Below are 16,861 nucleotides of genomic sequence, written 5' to 3'. Positions count from 1 at the left end.
ATTATATTATTCACTTTTGGAGCAAAACCCCTAATAAGCTGTCTATGTGAACCATGAGACTGCCTCTCTTTCTGTTCTCTCTTGGACCTATTCAACTCAGGCTTTTGTCCCTACCACTATTCTACCTCAATGGCCATATTTTCTCAGTCCCCTTTGTTAGTTTCTCTTCTTTTCCCTAATATACTAAACCCTGGAATACCCCCAAAACTCAGTCCTTGGATACTTCTCTGTCTACATTCATCCATAGGTGATCTCATCAGTTCTGTAACTTTAAATTCCATATATACACTGTTGACTCTGAACTGCATATTTTTAGCTATGACATCTCCCATGAACTCCAGATCCATACATAATTTTTATAGCTCCATTTGGATGCTAAAGAGTCATCTCAAATTGAATATGTCCAAAAAGGAATTCTTGCCCTGGCTGGTTTGGCTCAGAGGTTAGAGTGTAAGCCTACAGTCCAGAGAGACCCGGGTTCTGTTCCCGCTAAGGGCATGTACCTCGGTTGCAGTTTGTCCCGGCCCTGGTTAGTCGTGCGGGTGGTAACCACTCGATGTGTCCCTTTCATGTCGATGTTTCTCTCTCTCTTCCTCTCTCTCCCTCCCACTCTATCTGAACAAAACACAAAAAAATGTCCTTGGGTGAAGATAAAAAAAAAAAAAAAGGAATTCTTGGAAGTTCTGGTTCAGATAGGGACAGAATAACTTGTGTGTGATTAATCCTCCTGCAAATAACAATTATAAGGTCAGAACAAGATACATGAAATAACTATACAAATACACAGGAGAGCAATAAAAAACAGAACACACTAGAGAGGATTCAACCCTTGAAAGGATGAAACCACACTTGGGGTAGTACACATTTATATACCTTTTCCCCTAGGGATACTCCCAAAATCGCACAGAGTGGCTAGAATTATAGCAGAAAACCAGACATCTTTTGGCTAATGGTGTCAGAGGACAGAGTGTGGGGCTACCAGAACGACTGTAAACTGAGGGAGAATTTCCTAGAAAGAAAGAAAGAAAGAAAAAAAACAGTTTTCCCCAAAACCTGGATATACACTCTCTTCAATTCTTGTCTGTTCCTGACATGTGATAAATTCCAAAGAGCTCGGCAAAAAGCAACAACTGGAAGACTGAAAGAATTGAACATAAATTTCAGCTGCTGGCCACCACTAGATAAATAGTTTGGAATTTGAGCCACATCACAGGGACATGGTTAAATACCTTATAAACTTCATTTTTTTTTTAAACTTTTTCTTTATTGATTTTAGAGAAAGGAAGAGAGAGAGAGAAACATCGATGAGAGAGAACATTGAATGGCTGTCTCCTGCATGCCCCCCACTGAGGATCAGGCCCACAACCTGGGCATGTGCCCTGACCAGGAATTGAACCGGTGACCTCTCGGTGCATGGGTTGATGCTCCACCACTGAGCCACGCTGGCCGAGCGTATACCTTATAAACTTTAAAACAGCCTTATAATTAGAACATATTTCTATACTATCATAGGTATTTTCAGTCATAAGAGCCATAAGACTGCTTTTATTTTATTTAACAAATAATAAAGGTGGCATTTTCAGTGAACGTTTCATTTCTAATTGGCCTAGCACAGTGGTTCTCAACCTTCCTAATGCCGCGACTCTTTAATACAGTTCCTCGTGTTGTGGTGACCCCCAACCATAAAATTATTTTTGTTGCTACTTCATAACTGTAATTTTGCTACTGTTATGTCTTAGGCAACCCCTGTGAAAGGGTCGTTCGACCCCCAGAGGGGTTGCAATAAGTAGCTCCTCCAAGAAAACGAAAATATTATTTTCTTAAGTATCAACTACATACAAGCAAGCATTCTACCATGTACTTTCTGTGCTTTGTATCATTTAATTGAGTCACCTTATGGTTCTAACAATTTTAATAAGGTGCTTAATCCTAATATGTTTGTAAAAAGTTTCCATAATAGGTTGCATTCCCCATTTCTGTTTAATCTTAGTCAGGTGATCCCCTTTGGAAATAGACAGATGATTCCTCGTGCAAGTGGCAAGATGACTTTTTATATAATTTTCTTAAGACCAATAATTTTACCTGTTATTCTTGCTAAACAATAATCAAGAAAAAAATAAATAACTGGAATTGTCTTTATATTCTAAATTCCCTTAATTTAAAAGGAACCGTTATTCCCTGAAGAAAAATACATCCCGTGATCACATGTCAAAATTTTTGTCAAAAGCATGCATTCTGCTTTTTTTTTTTTTTAAACACTGTCTTGAATAAATATCCTAAGAGGACTATAAAGTATAAAGCTTGAATGGTCTATTAATCCTGATTGGTCTAAAATGCATGTTAAATATTTAGGAAAATTGGTTTTACAAAACCACACACTGCAAGCTGTTTTCGATGCTTTAAAACAGAGTGGTAATTTTTAACACCTGTTACAGATCTAATGTTCTCCACAATTATGTACAGTTAAAACAAATCATGGTCAATTGGGGCTACTTTGGAGATAATTATTAAAATTTTAAATTATTAAATTATTATGAATTAAAGACTAATGTTCTGGTTTATAAGTTTAAGTTCCCAAAAGGTCAAAGTTGTTGCTTTAAAAGTAGTTTGTTTTTTTAATTCCTCATATATCAGTTCATAAAAATTTTTTATTGGTGAAAGCTATAGTCAAAATCATGTCTACACTACTGCTAAATAGAATATTGAAGAAAGAAAATCTTGAGATTCAGGTTTTCATCTCTCCTAGATCATTTTACCGAAGACGCATATTCATACAAGTCAATACTGAAAACTACACTGTTTTTAATCTTGGGAGAGTAATAATTTTTATTTGCTACAAAGTTCTTCGTCTTCTCAAATATTTTCTCCTGGAAATGTATACACATTGTAAGAAGTCAATTAAATGAAAGGCTCTCTATGATCACTATTTCATCTCTCCTCACCCTATTCTCCATGTTTTTTATTTGTTTGTTTCAAGTATAGAATTGTTTGCTACTTGCTGAGGTAAGGAAAGGGGGAGGAGAACCCACGTCATGTGGACATTGCCCCCCCATTTCTGCCCTTCTTCCTGTTGTAGAGAAGAGGCTGCTTGCAGGACCCTTGGCCCCCTGGCATTTCAGCCCTGTGTCGAAACATGAGCTGAGCCTTTCCAGCTACCTTAACCTTTGACTAATCTAAATATCTTTAAAATCTCCACATTAGCTTGAAAGACCAAAGAATCACACATTACAAAGCAAATTTCTAGATTCTTTAGAAGCCATCTGTGTTTCCTCTCACTGTTACACATTCAGACTTGAGCTCAATGAGTTGTGTTTTTTCCTCTTTCAGTCATTTTTACTGAACTCAAGAAATCGTTGGCAATGATGAGAAACTTTAGGAAATTTAGATTTCAATGATCCTTGCTACATGCTAGTATTATTACTTATTAATACTAATGATACTGTTTATGACATGTTAGTGCCACCTAGGTGCTTTACCCACATGAATTTAACTTGTCTTCACCTCAATTCTAAAGGATGTGCTAGGATTGTTCCCATTTTATAGAATAGAACAATGATGCATACAAACCAGGAGAGGTAAGACTTGAACCCAGATCTCCTAGACTCCAAAATGTGTGTCCTTAACCCTTATCCTATATGGTTACATGTTTCCTTCTGAGTGTGATCATTATAATAAGCAGAGGGGTTATTAATGACCCTAAAAAAATTTATGACATTACTGGCAACCAAGACTCTAATGTTTACCTAATTCCATATATTTTGTAGGATTTATTTTACATATTTTACATGCATATTAAGTTTTATATATATAAAATTTACTTATCTCTCCATTCCCATACCTCCTCTCAAGGTAACCAGCCTGGTATATATCCCTTTTCTCTATGTTCATACTACTATCTACCACACTATTATCTATTATACTGCTACACACACACACACACACACACACACACACACACACATACAGGCTTTTAGGTTAGTTGTTTTTAAAAAAAAATCAATCATCTTATAAACATTACCTCATAGAGCTTTTTTCAAGTGAAAACATTAGAGGAGTATGAAGAGGGACATAAGTGATATTTTATTACCTCAGTATTTATTTACACATTGAAATGGCCTTGATTTAAGGGAAACCACTCAAATCACAATCTGTATATTTCAAAGGTTTCCATACATTGCCATCATATTTTGACAAAAAAGACTTTGTAATTCCAAAACAAGCCTATCCCTGACTTTACCACTAACCAGATGACCTCCAGTGTGGTGGCTTTCAGAGGAACCTGGCTGTCTGCCAAGCTAAGACAACCCTGTCGAAGAATCAAAAATCATGCTCTGGAGATAACAGAGATCCTCAATGCACCAAGACTGGCTTTAAAAGTTAAGGACCTTCTTCAGTGTCAGGTAACTCATGCAATGCTCACTGGTCATCACTCACCTTTTGACCCGGCAATCCAGGTAACCCAGGATTTCCATGTGGTCCTTGTATGCCCTGAAAATAGTATAAAAGTCAGATCACTCATAGAATAGATCAAGATACAAATAACAGGCAGTATTTGTTATACCATTCAAATATTACATACTGTAATTTCATTTAAATGAATGTTACTATTTTTTTCCCCGAGTTTGTTATATTTTCTGAGAACTTGAATATTTTGCTGAGTTACACTAATTATAGAGCAGAAGAGTCCTTTTCATCTTTTGCTTCAAAACACTGCCTGGAGGTATTTGCCTCCCTTTTGTATCATCCACTTCCCCAGCCCCATTGCTTAGTGCTCCTCCTAAAACCCTGCAGAGTGAGAAGCCTAAAAATAACAAGTTCAATTGTTTCCTTACTCTCCTCTCAACACACCTTAACTCTTTGTTCACTTAGGTTTTTGCTTATGCTATTATGTACACCTTAAAAACTTACGCTATTATGCATGCCTTAAAAACTTACTTCACTTAATCTCGCCCCATACACCTTCCCAAATCATTCTGAGCTCTCACTTCACTTTTAAATCCTGGCTACACCAGCATGAAGTGATTTCTCTTTCATACTAACTTTCATAGAAATTGCCGCAGGTAAAATTCATTTGCAATTAATTATATCTTGCCTTGAGACATTTCTTATGCTGTTTTAATCTGTTACTTAAATATTTTCTTGCTATTTCAATTACTTGATAACATTTGCTATTTAGTTCTAGGATTATAAATCCTTTGAAAAGAGATTATTTTTAATAGTATCTGTGTAGTACTTAGCACATATTAGCCATTCATGAATGCTTGTCAACTTGAATTGAATAATTGCTTCCATTTACTGAGTACCTACTCTGTGTAAGTAACTGTGTTAATGCTTTATATTTCTTATTACTAATCTTTACAACAACGCTGCAAGGAAGTTATTCTCATTCCTCCTTACAAATGAAGAAACTTAAGCTCACACAACCAGCAAGTAGAAGAACTAAGATTCACCCCCAGAGAGCCGTCCGGGGCTCTAGGCCCCCTGTGCTGATCTGGGTTTGGTATCCACCTCCGTGCTCTTCAGCCACACCTCTACTTTAACACATAACATATGGTTGATGATTATTTATTGATCTGTCTTTTCAATTCTGAATTAATGAGAGCATTGTGTTTCAGAGAGAGGCATGTCGATAATGCAAATATTGAAGTTATACCTAGTAAGATTAACACTAAAAAAAATAAAAAGATTAGGTTTCATGACGTTTGTAACCTGCAAAAAATAAATTTTGATAAAGTAGATGGAAAAAATTGAGGGGAATAACAAATGAGTTCTTATAAATATAAGAGCAATAGATATAAACGATTATTTCACAAAGCTTAGTAGCACAAAAGTGAGCCAGGACACTAAATTAATAGCAATGAAAGTTTAGGATTTTTTCAAAACAAAGATAATTTGTTGGTCTTTGCCAAGTGAAATAAAATCTACGGAGGGAAGAAATGCGAAGTTGCAAGTTTTAAGTTAAATAACTGAATGGAGATGGAATCAGGAATACATGAGAAATACTGCTCCTTCCTTAAAGGAAGGAGGGTTGGACAAATGAAAAAAAAAAAAGATGAAAATTAGGGATGGAACGTGCTCATGAGAATACATGGAAATTCAGAAGCTGAAGGTCATGCTGTGGGAGAACAGCCTTGGTAGTGCAGAGGGAAAGCAATTGGTGCAAAAATGGATGGGGTCCCTCACAACAGTGGGATCCAGAGTCTCTGGTCAGAGGGAGTAGGATGGAATGGTTTCTGGGCAGGCGAGTAAACAAGGTTTTAGAAGTCACCCTGGGAGCCTGGCCGGTGTGGCTCAGTGGTTGAGCGTCAACCCATTCACCAAGAGGTTGCCGGTTCGATTCCTGGTCAGGGAACATGCCCAGGTTGTGGGCCTGATCCCCAATGGGAGGCATGCAGGAGGCAGCCAATTGATATTCTCTCTCATGGATATTTTTATCTAAACTTTCCCCTCCTTTCCTCTCTCTCTAAAATCAATAAAGAAAAAAAAAAGAAGCCACTCTGGGAGGAATGTGATAGGTCATCGATGCGGAGAAATGAAAGAAATAGTTAAACAGCTGGGGCCCAGTGAGCATTCACCTCAGGCCTCATATGGACCAGAGTTTGACGGGAATGTGGACAACAAAGTAAAACTTTAGGGAGATTTTTCTTTACATTGTTTGTAGGATAAATAAAAGTCAGGCTAGAAAGAAAGTGGACTATAGTGCATGGTATTTACATGTGTCTTCATAATGCACAGTCACGATTCTTTTTTCTAGCTCTGAAGAATTTCTGTTACCAAAAGTCCACATTTATTTTTCAGTTTGAAAGAAACTAATTCTCGCACAGCAATAAATCTTTCCTTGGACCTGTGTAATGTGAGAAACTACCGCTGATCCTTAAGGCAGCCTTTTCCCGCCGGACAACTATTTTTCTAGTCAATAGCTCCAGTATTTTCCACTATGTCACCCCGGAATGCACCATTTTCGGCAGCCCACTCCTCCTCATGTCCAAAAGCAAATGAACCCCACCGCGAACTATCAACTGCAGCTGAGATCACTTTAAAACCAAGAGGAATGTTACAAGTAGCACCTGAACAGCCGGTAATCTACAAATTTGATTCTCCTTCTTGGGCATGTTCAGAGAGAATGCTTGGCCGGTGTTTATACTCAAATAAACACGCAGCACGTGTTCTGGAGCGGCTCTCGAACTGGCAAAAGTACGGCTAAGTTGGAAGATCCAGGCAGGTTTCCAAAGGAAGTACATACTGTACAATACTAGGAAAAACATACTGGAAAATTACTAGTTCTAACAGCATGTGGGAAGCAATCCATCTACTCACCCGTGGGCCTCTCCTTCCTGACGGACCTGGGATACCTGCTGGACCAGGTGGGCCCTTGGAAAACAAACGCCAAGATATTAGGCATGATCACAGTCACATCTTTTCTCCCAAGTTTTAAGATTCTCATTTTAGCGCTCTTTTGCAGGCCCCAGTTACCAGTGGATGATGATTTTAAAATAACAGGAATCCCCTCACCCTAATCAGCAGGGCTGAGAATTAAAACTCAAGCGTCCCCTTTAATCTGGCCAGAAATGGCAGCAGGAAATCCCTGACTTATGGTTACAGGCTCTGTATCTGGTTTTTACAGGGACCATAACTAGTAGTTTTGTGGGTGATTTTTACCTAAATTTACTTTTACTACTGAAGGAGGAATTTAATTTAGGGTTTGGAGACCAACAATGACAGGTTTTTTTCAAACACATTTCAAAAGAAGATTTGCCTTGAAAAATTAAGACACTGACCATTTTATGTTCTTTTAAAAGACTTGTATCAAGGATATGTGCAATGTGTTAAACCATAATGAGATACTTCTAGCATATTTAGTAACAAATCTGCCTTATGCAAAATGCAGCACACCAGGTCACTAGTAGAGCTAAGTGGTTTGTAAAAGTATGAAAGCAAAAACTGATCAAATTTTTAAGTGTTTTGGCTCTTTAAATGTTATTAAATACATCAAATAAGAAATAGAAAACTACTTCTTGGCTTTCTCATATAATGCCTTAGGTCATCTTTTTTACTTACTTTAGTAATCAATTATGGAAGAATAAATGTTTGACTTGGGATATGGTTAGTACATATTCATTTGTTCAATTCATTTAATTGCTATTGAGCACTCTGCTGAAATGGCATTATTCTTGGTGTCTATGGAACATACACATACTCCATTTTATAAATATCCATTCATTATTGCAGTAAAATAGTATGAGCTTTGAAATTATACATATCAGGGTTAAAATACTAGCTTTACCTTTAATAGTAACAAGTATCATGACCTGATAAGCCTCATTTTTATGTAACTTTTTTCTCTTTGAAACTTTCTTCTTTATTGATATTAGTCATTTTGCAGTTTTCTAATGCTTTTTATATATTTCAAACTGTCCATTTTCCTTTCATTTTATATTTTTCTTCTCCCATCCTCTAACTTGATAAAAAAAAAATCTTTCATGCATTTCATAATATAGAGCTAGAAGTACTATTTCTAGTCAACCCCAAATTGAGGAAATTCTCCTTCCTCAGCCATTCCAATGTTTTAACAACTATTATCATATCATTAGGTTCTATTGAAAATTGACTTTCACGTTTTTTTAATTAAAATTTTTTCAAATTAGTTCTGGTTCTACTATTATAATCGGATGTTAACAGCTGTTGATTTGAATCGATATCCCAAAAATAAGAATTAAAAATGAAAAACTAAATGGAAAATTAAGACAAATGTGTACTTTGTTTTATTGCCTTATCATACTACTTTGTAACAAAAGAAAACACTGTTCCATTCACACTGAAAAGGCAGTTAATATTAGATACTGGGGAATAAAAATCTATTTCATATTTTGATTAAAATATTTGTAGTTTAATAAGCACTAACTGAAAATTGATTTTAACTTATCTTCAGAATTTTGCACTTCCAAATCTTTAAGGTTATTAATAGGCACTTTCTAGAAACCATAGAAGCAAAGCAATTTTATATGGCATGACTATTTGAAGGAAAAAATTTATGTACTAGAAAAAGCACTTCATCTTTCAGATTATTGATTATTAAGAGAAAGTATAATTAGTATAATTCAATTAAAAGAGTGATGGTTTTGTCATTATTCAATGTGAACCAATGTAGGTTCAAATCATGCATTTACTACCTAAATAGCCTTGGACAAGTCAGTTATATTTTCTTAGCCTTAGTTTCCTGCTCTTTAAAATATCGATGATACAAATCTACATTTTAGGATTATTGTGAGTATTAAAGATTATTGTATATAAAATACCTGTCACTATGTTTGATATATAGTAGTTAACCAGTAAAGTATAGAGCAATTAATTTTTTTAAAGTATGTGTAAGCCTGACCTGTGTGGCTCAGTGGCTGAGCATCGACCCATGCACCAGTTTGATTCCTGGTCAGGGCACATGCACAGGTTTTGGGCCAAATCCCCAGTAGGGGGTATGCTGGAGGTGGCCAATCGATGTTTTCTCTCATCAATGTTTCTATCTCTCTCTCCTTCTCCCTTCCTTTCTCTCTAAAATCAATACAGAAAAAAATTTTTAAGTATGTGTAGGGCACAGCAAGCACTCAGTATTAGTTATAGTATTACTATTGTAAGGGTAATATTATACTAAGGCAAATGTATTCGCTACACCAACACTTCTAAGTGATAATAATGCCTCGTCAATTCATCTTAGAAGTTCTGCATCTAAAATTCCATTTTAAATTCATTTACTCACTCAGTACACATTAGTAAGCATCAAGCTCTCCTGGAGCTTATTCTGGATAAAAAGACACACATTTACAGACATAGTTATACAGTTTACTTAGTGATGAAGAAAAAAACAAGCAACCAAGGAAGAGATTAACATAGTTCACCTAATTTATGTATTTATTTATTTAAATATATCTTTATTGATTTGAGAGAGAGAGCGAGAGAGAGAAATATCAGCTGTTGCAGGCGCCTCCTACATGCCTCCTACTGGGAATCCAGCTCACAACCTGGGCATGTGCCCTGACCAGGAATTGAACCGGGAACCTCTTGGTACATGAGATGATGCTCAACCAACTGAGCCACACTGGCCAGGCATAGAGTGCACCTAATTTATATAGTGGTGCCAGAGAAGGCTTATCTGAGGAAGAGTTAAGTTAGACCTAAAAGATGAATAGAGAAAAGAGAATTCCACAAAATAGAAATAAAATGAATGAAGGCATGAGTAAAACAAAACAAACAAAAAAACAGGCTTATTAAAGAACTAACAGAAAGCTAATAGCGAAAGTAAGAGAAAAATGGAACCAGATGAGGTCGCTGAGGTAAGCAGGAGCCAGATCACATCTGATCGCACGGGTCATGATAAAGAGTTTTTTATTTATTCTAAGTGCTTCAATTTTCTGCTACTGAAGAGTTAAGGCGGATAAATGATGTGATATAATTTATGTTTTTAAGATCACTCGAGAATTTACGTACAAGATGGCAGAAAGAACTTTTTTTTTTAAAACTACCCTCCCTCCCTCAAAACCCACTGAAAACAACAAAAAATATCAAAAGACAAAAACATCACTCCCAGTGAAATGAGAAAAGAACCACAACCACAAGCCACAAAGTATGAAGATCATCTTCCAAATACTGACAAACCCTGGTGCAAGAAAAGATGTTGAGAGATGATCAAAGACATAAAACAAACAAAAAACCTCCTCAGACCTCAAACCTTGGACAGGCTACAGATATCTAAAAGCATATCAGTCCTAAAAGTTCATTCCAACAAGCCTTTGGCTACAACGATGAGGTTTAAAGGGATGGAAAACCCACAGGAGATATAATTCATGACCCAGTGAAGACCCGGTACCAAATAGCCAAAGGTAAGGGAGATAGAGCTGAAGAGGACGAACCCATCATTTTTATGATCTGCAACCAAATCTCCTCACCTCGAGAGACTTTTAGGGGGTAAAAGACAAGAGAATAAATCGTATTACTTCTCAGAGCGCCTGTGATACAAAGGGCTTCAACACAGATTGTACATAAAATAAGAGGTATGTCTCTGGGTAGAGAAAATAAGAACATGTGATAAGACGGTATTTAAGGCAGCAAATTTGAATCTGTGTTCCACTTTATATTACTTCCTTTTGCCTCTACCTATACTATTCAAAGCAAATAGTGGCCCAGACAGAGTTACCTTTATTTTTAAAATGAGTAATAACTAGGAAGAAAGCAGAAAGGGACCTGTGCATAGATATTGGGGAGGGGGGAGTGTGAGGACAGAAACATAAACTAAAAGTAGAGGAATAACATTTACAGGAGGAATTACTCTATGCCACCGAGAAAAGGTTCAGGCATACATAGAGATTCAAAGAATTTCAAAATGCCAATTTTCTATAAAAAGAAAAGGTACAGAAGATAAAAATAACAACCATGGTAATGAAATGTGATCTAGACGAGCTTAAGAAAGATACAAAAGAGCAAAAAAGGAATCATTACAGGTAAAAGCCCTGTCAGAAGCATTAACAACTGATGAAATACAACTGAAAAACCAATAAAGGGATATGGATGCAAGACAACCAAATTCACACAAAACAAAATGGAAAAAAGCAATCAGATAAACATGATGATAGAGTTGTTAATAAATACTTTCCTCACAAAGGACATTCAACATATGCATATAGGTATGCCTGAAGAAGAATATTTAAAAATAGAACAAAATGTTTGAGAATATAAAGGGAGACTTTTCTATAACAAAATAAAAGTAATCTTCAAATCAAAGTGTACCAGAAAAAAATGACACAGAACCTAATAGGTTTAATGAACTTCAAAGACAACAAAATAACTGTATGAGGACACAGAAAAAAGTAATCTATGAGTAGAAAATCAGGCTACCCTCAGACTTAACACAGTTAACATCCACTTGGAGAAACAGTAGAACAATTGTACAAAGGTCATCATTTTATCACCATTCAATATCTCCTTAGCTTTCTAAAATCTACCTTCTATACTATGCTGAAGTAGGATTCTCAAAGTTGAACAATGACTTTTCCATCAGAAGATTTCCTCCATTTTTTTCTGTCTTACCCTCTTTGACTTTTCTGTAGCTTTTGGCACTGCTGATCAATTTCTTATCAAAACTCTTTTTTGGCTTTTGGGATAGTACACTGTATTCTTCTCTCCCATCTCTCTGACTACTCCTTCACATTTCTGCTTTTTTTTTTTCTATAATCCCAAAGCAAACATTCCTCGTGATTTGGCTCTTGACCTTATGCCGAACTCCCTTCCTTGAAATAACCAACCCTATAGCTTCAACTACAATACTGATGGGAAGACTCTCAACTATCTATCCCCTACCACAACCTCTCTTTTTCACTTCAGCTTCTTCAAATTATGTCTGCTTAGAAACCTACAAAATTCCACATTGAGATGATGCAGTTAGAATGACCAATTTGACAATTAAGACTCTCTACAACCTGACATCTAGTTTGGGTCATATATTTGTCTAACATTATTCAGCCTAACATTGTGAAAGAATTTGAGCTTTAGAGGCAGAAAACCTGGCTCCAAATCCTGGCTCTATCAATCATTAGTAAAGTGATTATGGGCAAGTCTATTAACTTCTCTGGACTTTAGTTTATTCACCTGAAAAGATGAGAATAATACCAACCTCACAAAGTTCTTTTAAGCTAAGCTAAGGACTGGAAAAGGTATGGTAGAGTGTCCGCCACAAGGTAGAAACTCAACAAATGTTAGCAGTAATGTTCTTTTTCCTATATAAAAAATATACTAGTTCTTTTTACCTACTAAAATCATATCTTTGAAACCTACATTATAACTAACTTTGTCCACAAATACCTATCGTGAATAGCTCAGCCTTAAATGATCTTTCACAGAGATCCCATCAAAAATATTTGTCTTACCTCTGAATACATGTACCTATACATTTAGTTTATATGTCTCCGTGGCATTTAACTTACTTTACTATGAGATATAGTTATAAATGTACTTCTTCTCGCCCCATTATTGAAATGTAAACTCCTTCTGAGCAGTGACTATGTTATACATACTCTCTGTTCCTGCTTTGCCCATAGCAAAGACCAAGGGAATATCTGTTGAATATCATTGCTTCACTTACCAATGTTGAAATGATTATATTTGGTTTTCTAGAAAAGATTAATGTTCATCTCATCATACTGACTTTTTCTGAATAATTATTTCCATAAACATTTGTTTAATATGACCTACCCCATTATGTTGGTGATTATCAGAGCTGAAGAGTATTTCTCTCTAGCAATATATCCTTCAGATTTTATTTTAAAACCTTTAAACATTCATTCTAATAGGAGTTGCTCAACACTGCTCAACACCTAACAAATCACTTCAAGTAATGACCACAAAGGAAACAAGCTAAGAAGGAGGCATCTTCCTCTCCCATTCTACATTCTGTGGTTTCTGGAACTAAGCCAATGACTTAAATTTTATTTTCAACAAATAAACACTTGGAGGTATATTTTAGTCTTCTTGCAATTAAAAAATTAATTTCTAAAGACATAAAGCTTGATTAAGGCAAAAATATGAAAGGCAAAAAATAAAGTTTCTAATGGTGATTTTAAATAGCTTTAAATAAGTTTGAATTTATTAAAAAATTTTTAAATGTTTATCTGTAACTGCAACTATGCAACAAAAGAATCTCATAGCTCAAAAAAAAAAAAAAAAAGATAAGTCTACTCTCTCATAGTTTTGTTTATACATAATTAAATAAGTGACTTGGCTGGATTTTCCATTGAATGGACTAATGGGCTGACAGGTTACTTTTTGTTTCAGGTAGATGAAGCTTTTATTAATCCATAAATATAAATTGATTGTATCACTAAAGATTAAATATGCAATTAAAATATTTTATTCAGAATGATAATATAAGGGTTTGCTTTTTCCCAGTCAATGATTCAATACAAAATTATCTCTATCTAAAATAAATTTTGCACTCTATTTTAACTGACACTATTGTGCTGAAAGGCTATTAAATTGATATATTTTTCTTTAGTTTACTATAATTTTTATATCCTTCTCCTAACATGACTATGCATTAAGCTTATGGGTTTTTAAAATAAAGAATGCTGGTTTATATTTAGCAGTTGAATTTCTGGTTGAATTTCAACTGAACCAGAAAAATATATCGCTCTACTTTACCATAATTAAGTAACCTTTTCAGCCTGCCAATAAAAACCAAAAAAAAAAAAAAACAATATTTGAGCCAGGGTTGCATTCTGGTTGGATGTGTTACAGTGACCAAAAATTCAATCACCATAGCCAAGATATATTTGGAGAGAGATTACCTGTATTGTTCAATCTAGATAATTATTTTTGAAACATATAGGAAGTTAGTGCATTAAGACATTTATAAAACAACTTACGGGAGGTCCAGTGTCCCCTTTGGGCCCTCTCAGATTCTCCATTTCGAGCATTGTATTAAGATCCTCATAATAATAATAATAGTCATAAAGTTCAGTTTCATAACTATTTTCGACAGGATACGTAGCATCAGGGTTGAGTTCACTTTCCTTTCTTAAATCAAGGTGATTATCCACAGACGGCTCATCTCTCACTCTGTACAAGGTTGCATTTAAAATCTGTTGCAGTTCCATGAGTTCATTAGTTTGTAGATTTGCCGTGATAGCCTTCTTGCGATTAGTAACTGCATCTTGTTTTATATGTGGAAGAACGGATGGTATCTTCTTAAACAGTGACAGACCATTTACTCCATCATTATACTGTGTTATATTGCTGGACACATTTGAGAGAGAATTAAATTTCTCCTTGATATTTGTTCTTGCCTCACTGAGGAGATGATGGGTCATTGACAGGCTTAGATTTGTCTGAGTACGTTCCTCACTGGTTATTTCTTTGTCCTGAATCCCATGGTTCACAAGATCCACAGCAGAGACATTCTCTGGGTGCAGAGAAGTTAACGGAGATCTTGATGTCTGGTGTTCTTGCTGTTGATATGCTATTGCAGATTCATTGTTGATAATATTTGGAACATTTTTGCCTTTGGTAAGTGTGTCTCCTGACAGTAATTTTTCGCCAAATTGTTTAGGCAAGGGAGAGTTTTCTGGTATCTTAGCTGGTACAATAGTTGTATAAAAAAAGCTTGCCCCATGGTGACACTGCTGTTTCAGGTACCTGCAATAGTTTGCAGATGCTTCTGCAGTAGGAATAATATCCAACTGACATACTATTCCTTCAAAATGGACAGAATTATTATTCATACTTCCTAAGGTAAACACACTGTTAGAATCAAACGTCTGAACTTCTGAAAGAGTCTCTCTGCTAAAATATTTCTTTCCACACTCAACGAACATTGAGACAACGTGGTTTGTAATAGTGATGGCAAAGGAGTGCCATCGCTCATCATGAACACTGTAGTTGAAATATATAGACTGCTTTCCTCCAAGGTATACCACTACTTTTTTAGGTAATAATTGAACTCCTAATTGCAGTCTATTTTTATTTCTAATGCTGAAGAGAAATGCATTGTTTACTCTATGTGACTGTAACCCAATTAATATTGTAAATGGCTGTTCTAAGTTGACTGGTAAAATTTTCATGAGAGGTGACTCAATATAAGCATCATTTGTTAAAATGACACCTGATTCTGTTAAATGGACCCCCTGAGGTAATGGTGTAGATGATGATGGTACAGCAGTCACTGTTGATGAGTGTCTTACATCTTTGCCTCCAAGGCCTAGTTGATGAAGAATATCTATGCCTGGAAATTAAAAAGAGAGAGAGAAAGGGAAAGAAAGAAAGAATCTTACTCTTATGCATTTATGTGTTCATATAAATGTTTGAGTATGAGAAAATTGTCCCTGTCTGTATCAATAGTAATCCCTAAAATAAGCATCCTCTATCAATAACTAATTTCCAGGTAATGAAAGATACAGAGAGGGAGAGTAAAATGTTATACTCCATAATTTGAAAAATACACACACACACACGCACATGCACATACAGGCCCACACAGAACCCAATATCCCTAAACCCGAAATTTAATTAATGAATGTTCTCTCTCTCATTTTCCCAATCAATTAGGAATCTTATTAGTTACACCAATGAATATACATGTTCAAAGATTCCCAGATGTCATTTATTTCTTTAATTTAGAACTTAAATTTGATGACTTCTATGTTAAAGAGAAACTGGGAATATACAAAAAGAAATTTGTTATTTGGAAACCATTTTATAAATTATATTTACACAATTCTTTAAACTCTAATTCATCAAGATATTTTCCCTTCTAATCTTCTGGGAATTTACAAGTCACATAAGAAGAGTTCTCCCTATGCCTAATACCTTAAGTGTGTGTTACACATAAAGTATTCAGTCACCTTGATATCTCCGAGACAAGTGAGTTTAAATTCCTATTGCTTGTGATTGCCATCCTTTTGTTTTCCTTTCCCCATTTCTCTCTCTTTCATTTTTTCCTCATTCCACCACAGTAATTTTTATACAATCTGTAGGATCTTTTAAGTATTTACTATATAATATAGATTTTTTATAATATGGATTTTATGTAATTATGAATTTTTCTGGTTTATTTTTTATTGTAATATTACTAATTGTATAATGCTTACCTCCCTAACCAATTATAAACTGGTAAGACAGATTCTTTTTTTTTTTATCCTCACCCGAGAACATTTTTTCTATTTTTTGTTCAGATAGAGTGTGGGAGGGAGAGAGAGAGAGAGAGAAACATTGACGTGAAAGGGACACATTGAGTGGCTGCCACCCGCACGACCAACCAGGGCCAGGGACAAACTGCAACCGAGGTACGTGCCCTTAGCGGGAGCCGAACCCGGGTCTCTCAGGA

At 35.5% G+C, this 16,861-nt stretch overlaps 1 protein-coding gene across 1 annotated transcript in view; it reads right to left on the bottom strand.

Annotated features, from left to right (window-relative positions):
- Window positions 1-16,861, bottom strand: part of COL24A1 (collagen type XXIV alpha 1 chain) — a 339,879-nt gene that overhangs the window by 296,419 nt on the left and 26,599 nt on the right. The window contains exons 4-6 of the mRNA XM_036256775.1: window positions 14,406-15,760; window positions 7,318-7,371; window positions 4,435-4,488 (exon numbers count right to left, since the gene is read on the bottom strand). Of these exons, the coding sequence (XP_036112668.1) occupies window positions 4,435-4,488; window positions 7,318-7,371; window positions 14,406-15,760 (1,463 nt within the window). The remainder of the gene's footprint in view (window positions 1-4,434; window positions 4,489-7,317; window positions 7,372-14,405; window positions 15,761-16,861) is intronic.

This window comes from Molossus molossus, unplaced genomic scaffold, assembly GCF_014108415.1.
Source record: "Molossus molossus isolate mMolMol1 unplaced genomic scaffold, mMolMol1.p scaffold_m16_p_12, whole genome shotgun sequence".
Classification (NCBI taxonomy): Eukaryota; Metazoa; Chordata; class Mammalia; order Chiroptera; family Molossidae; genus Molossus; species Molossus molossus.
The sequence above is the reverse complement of the archived record's forward strand: the minus strand, read 5'-3'. Positions and strand labels throughout refer to the sequence as shown.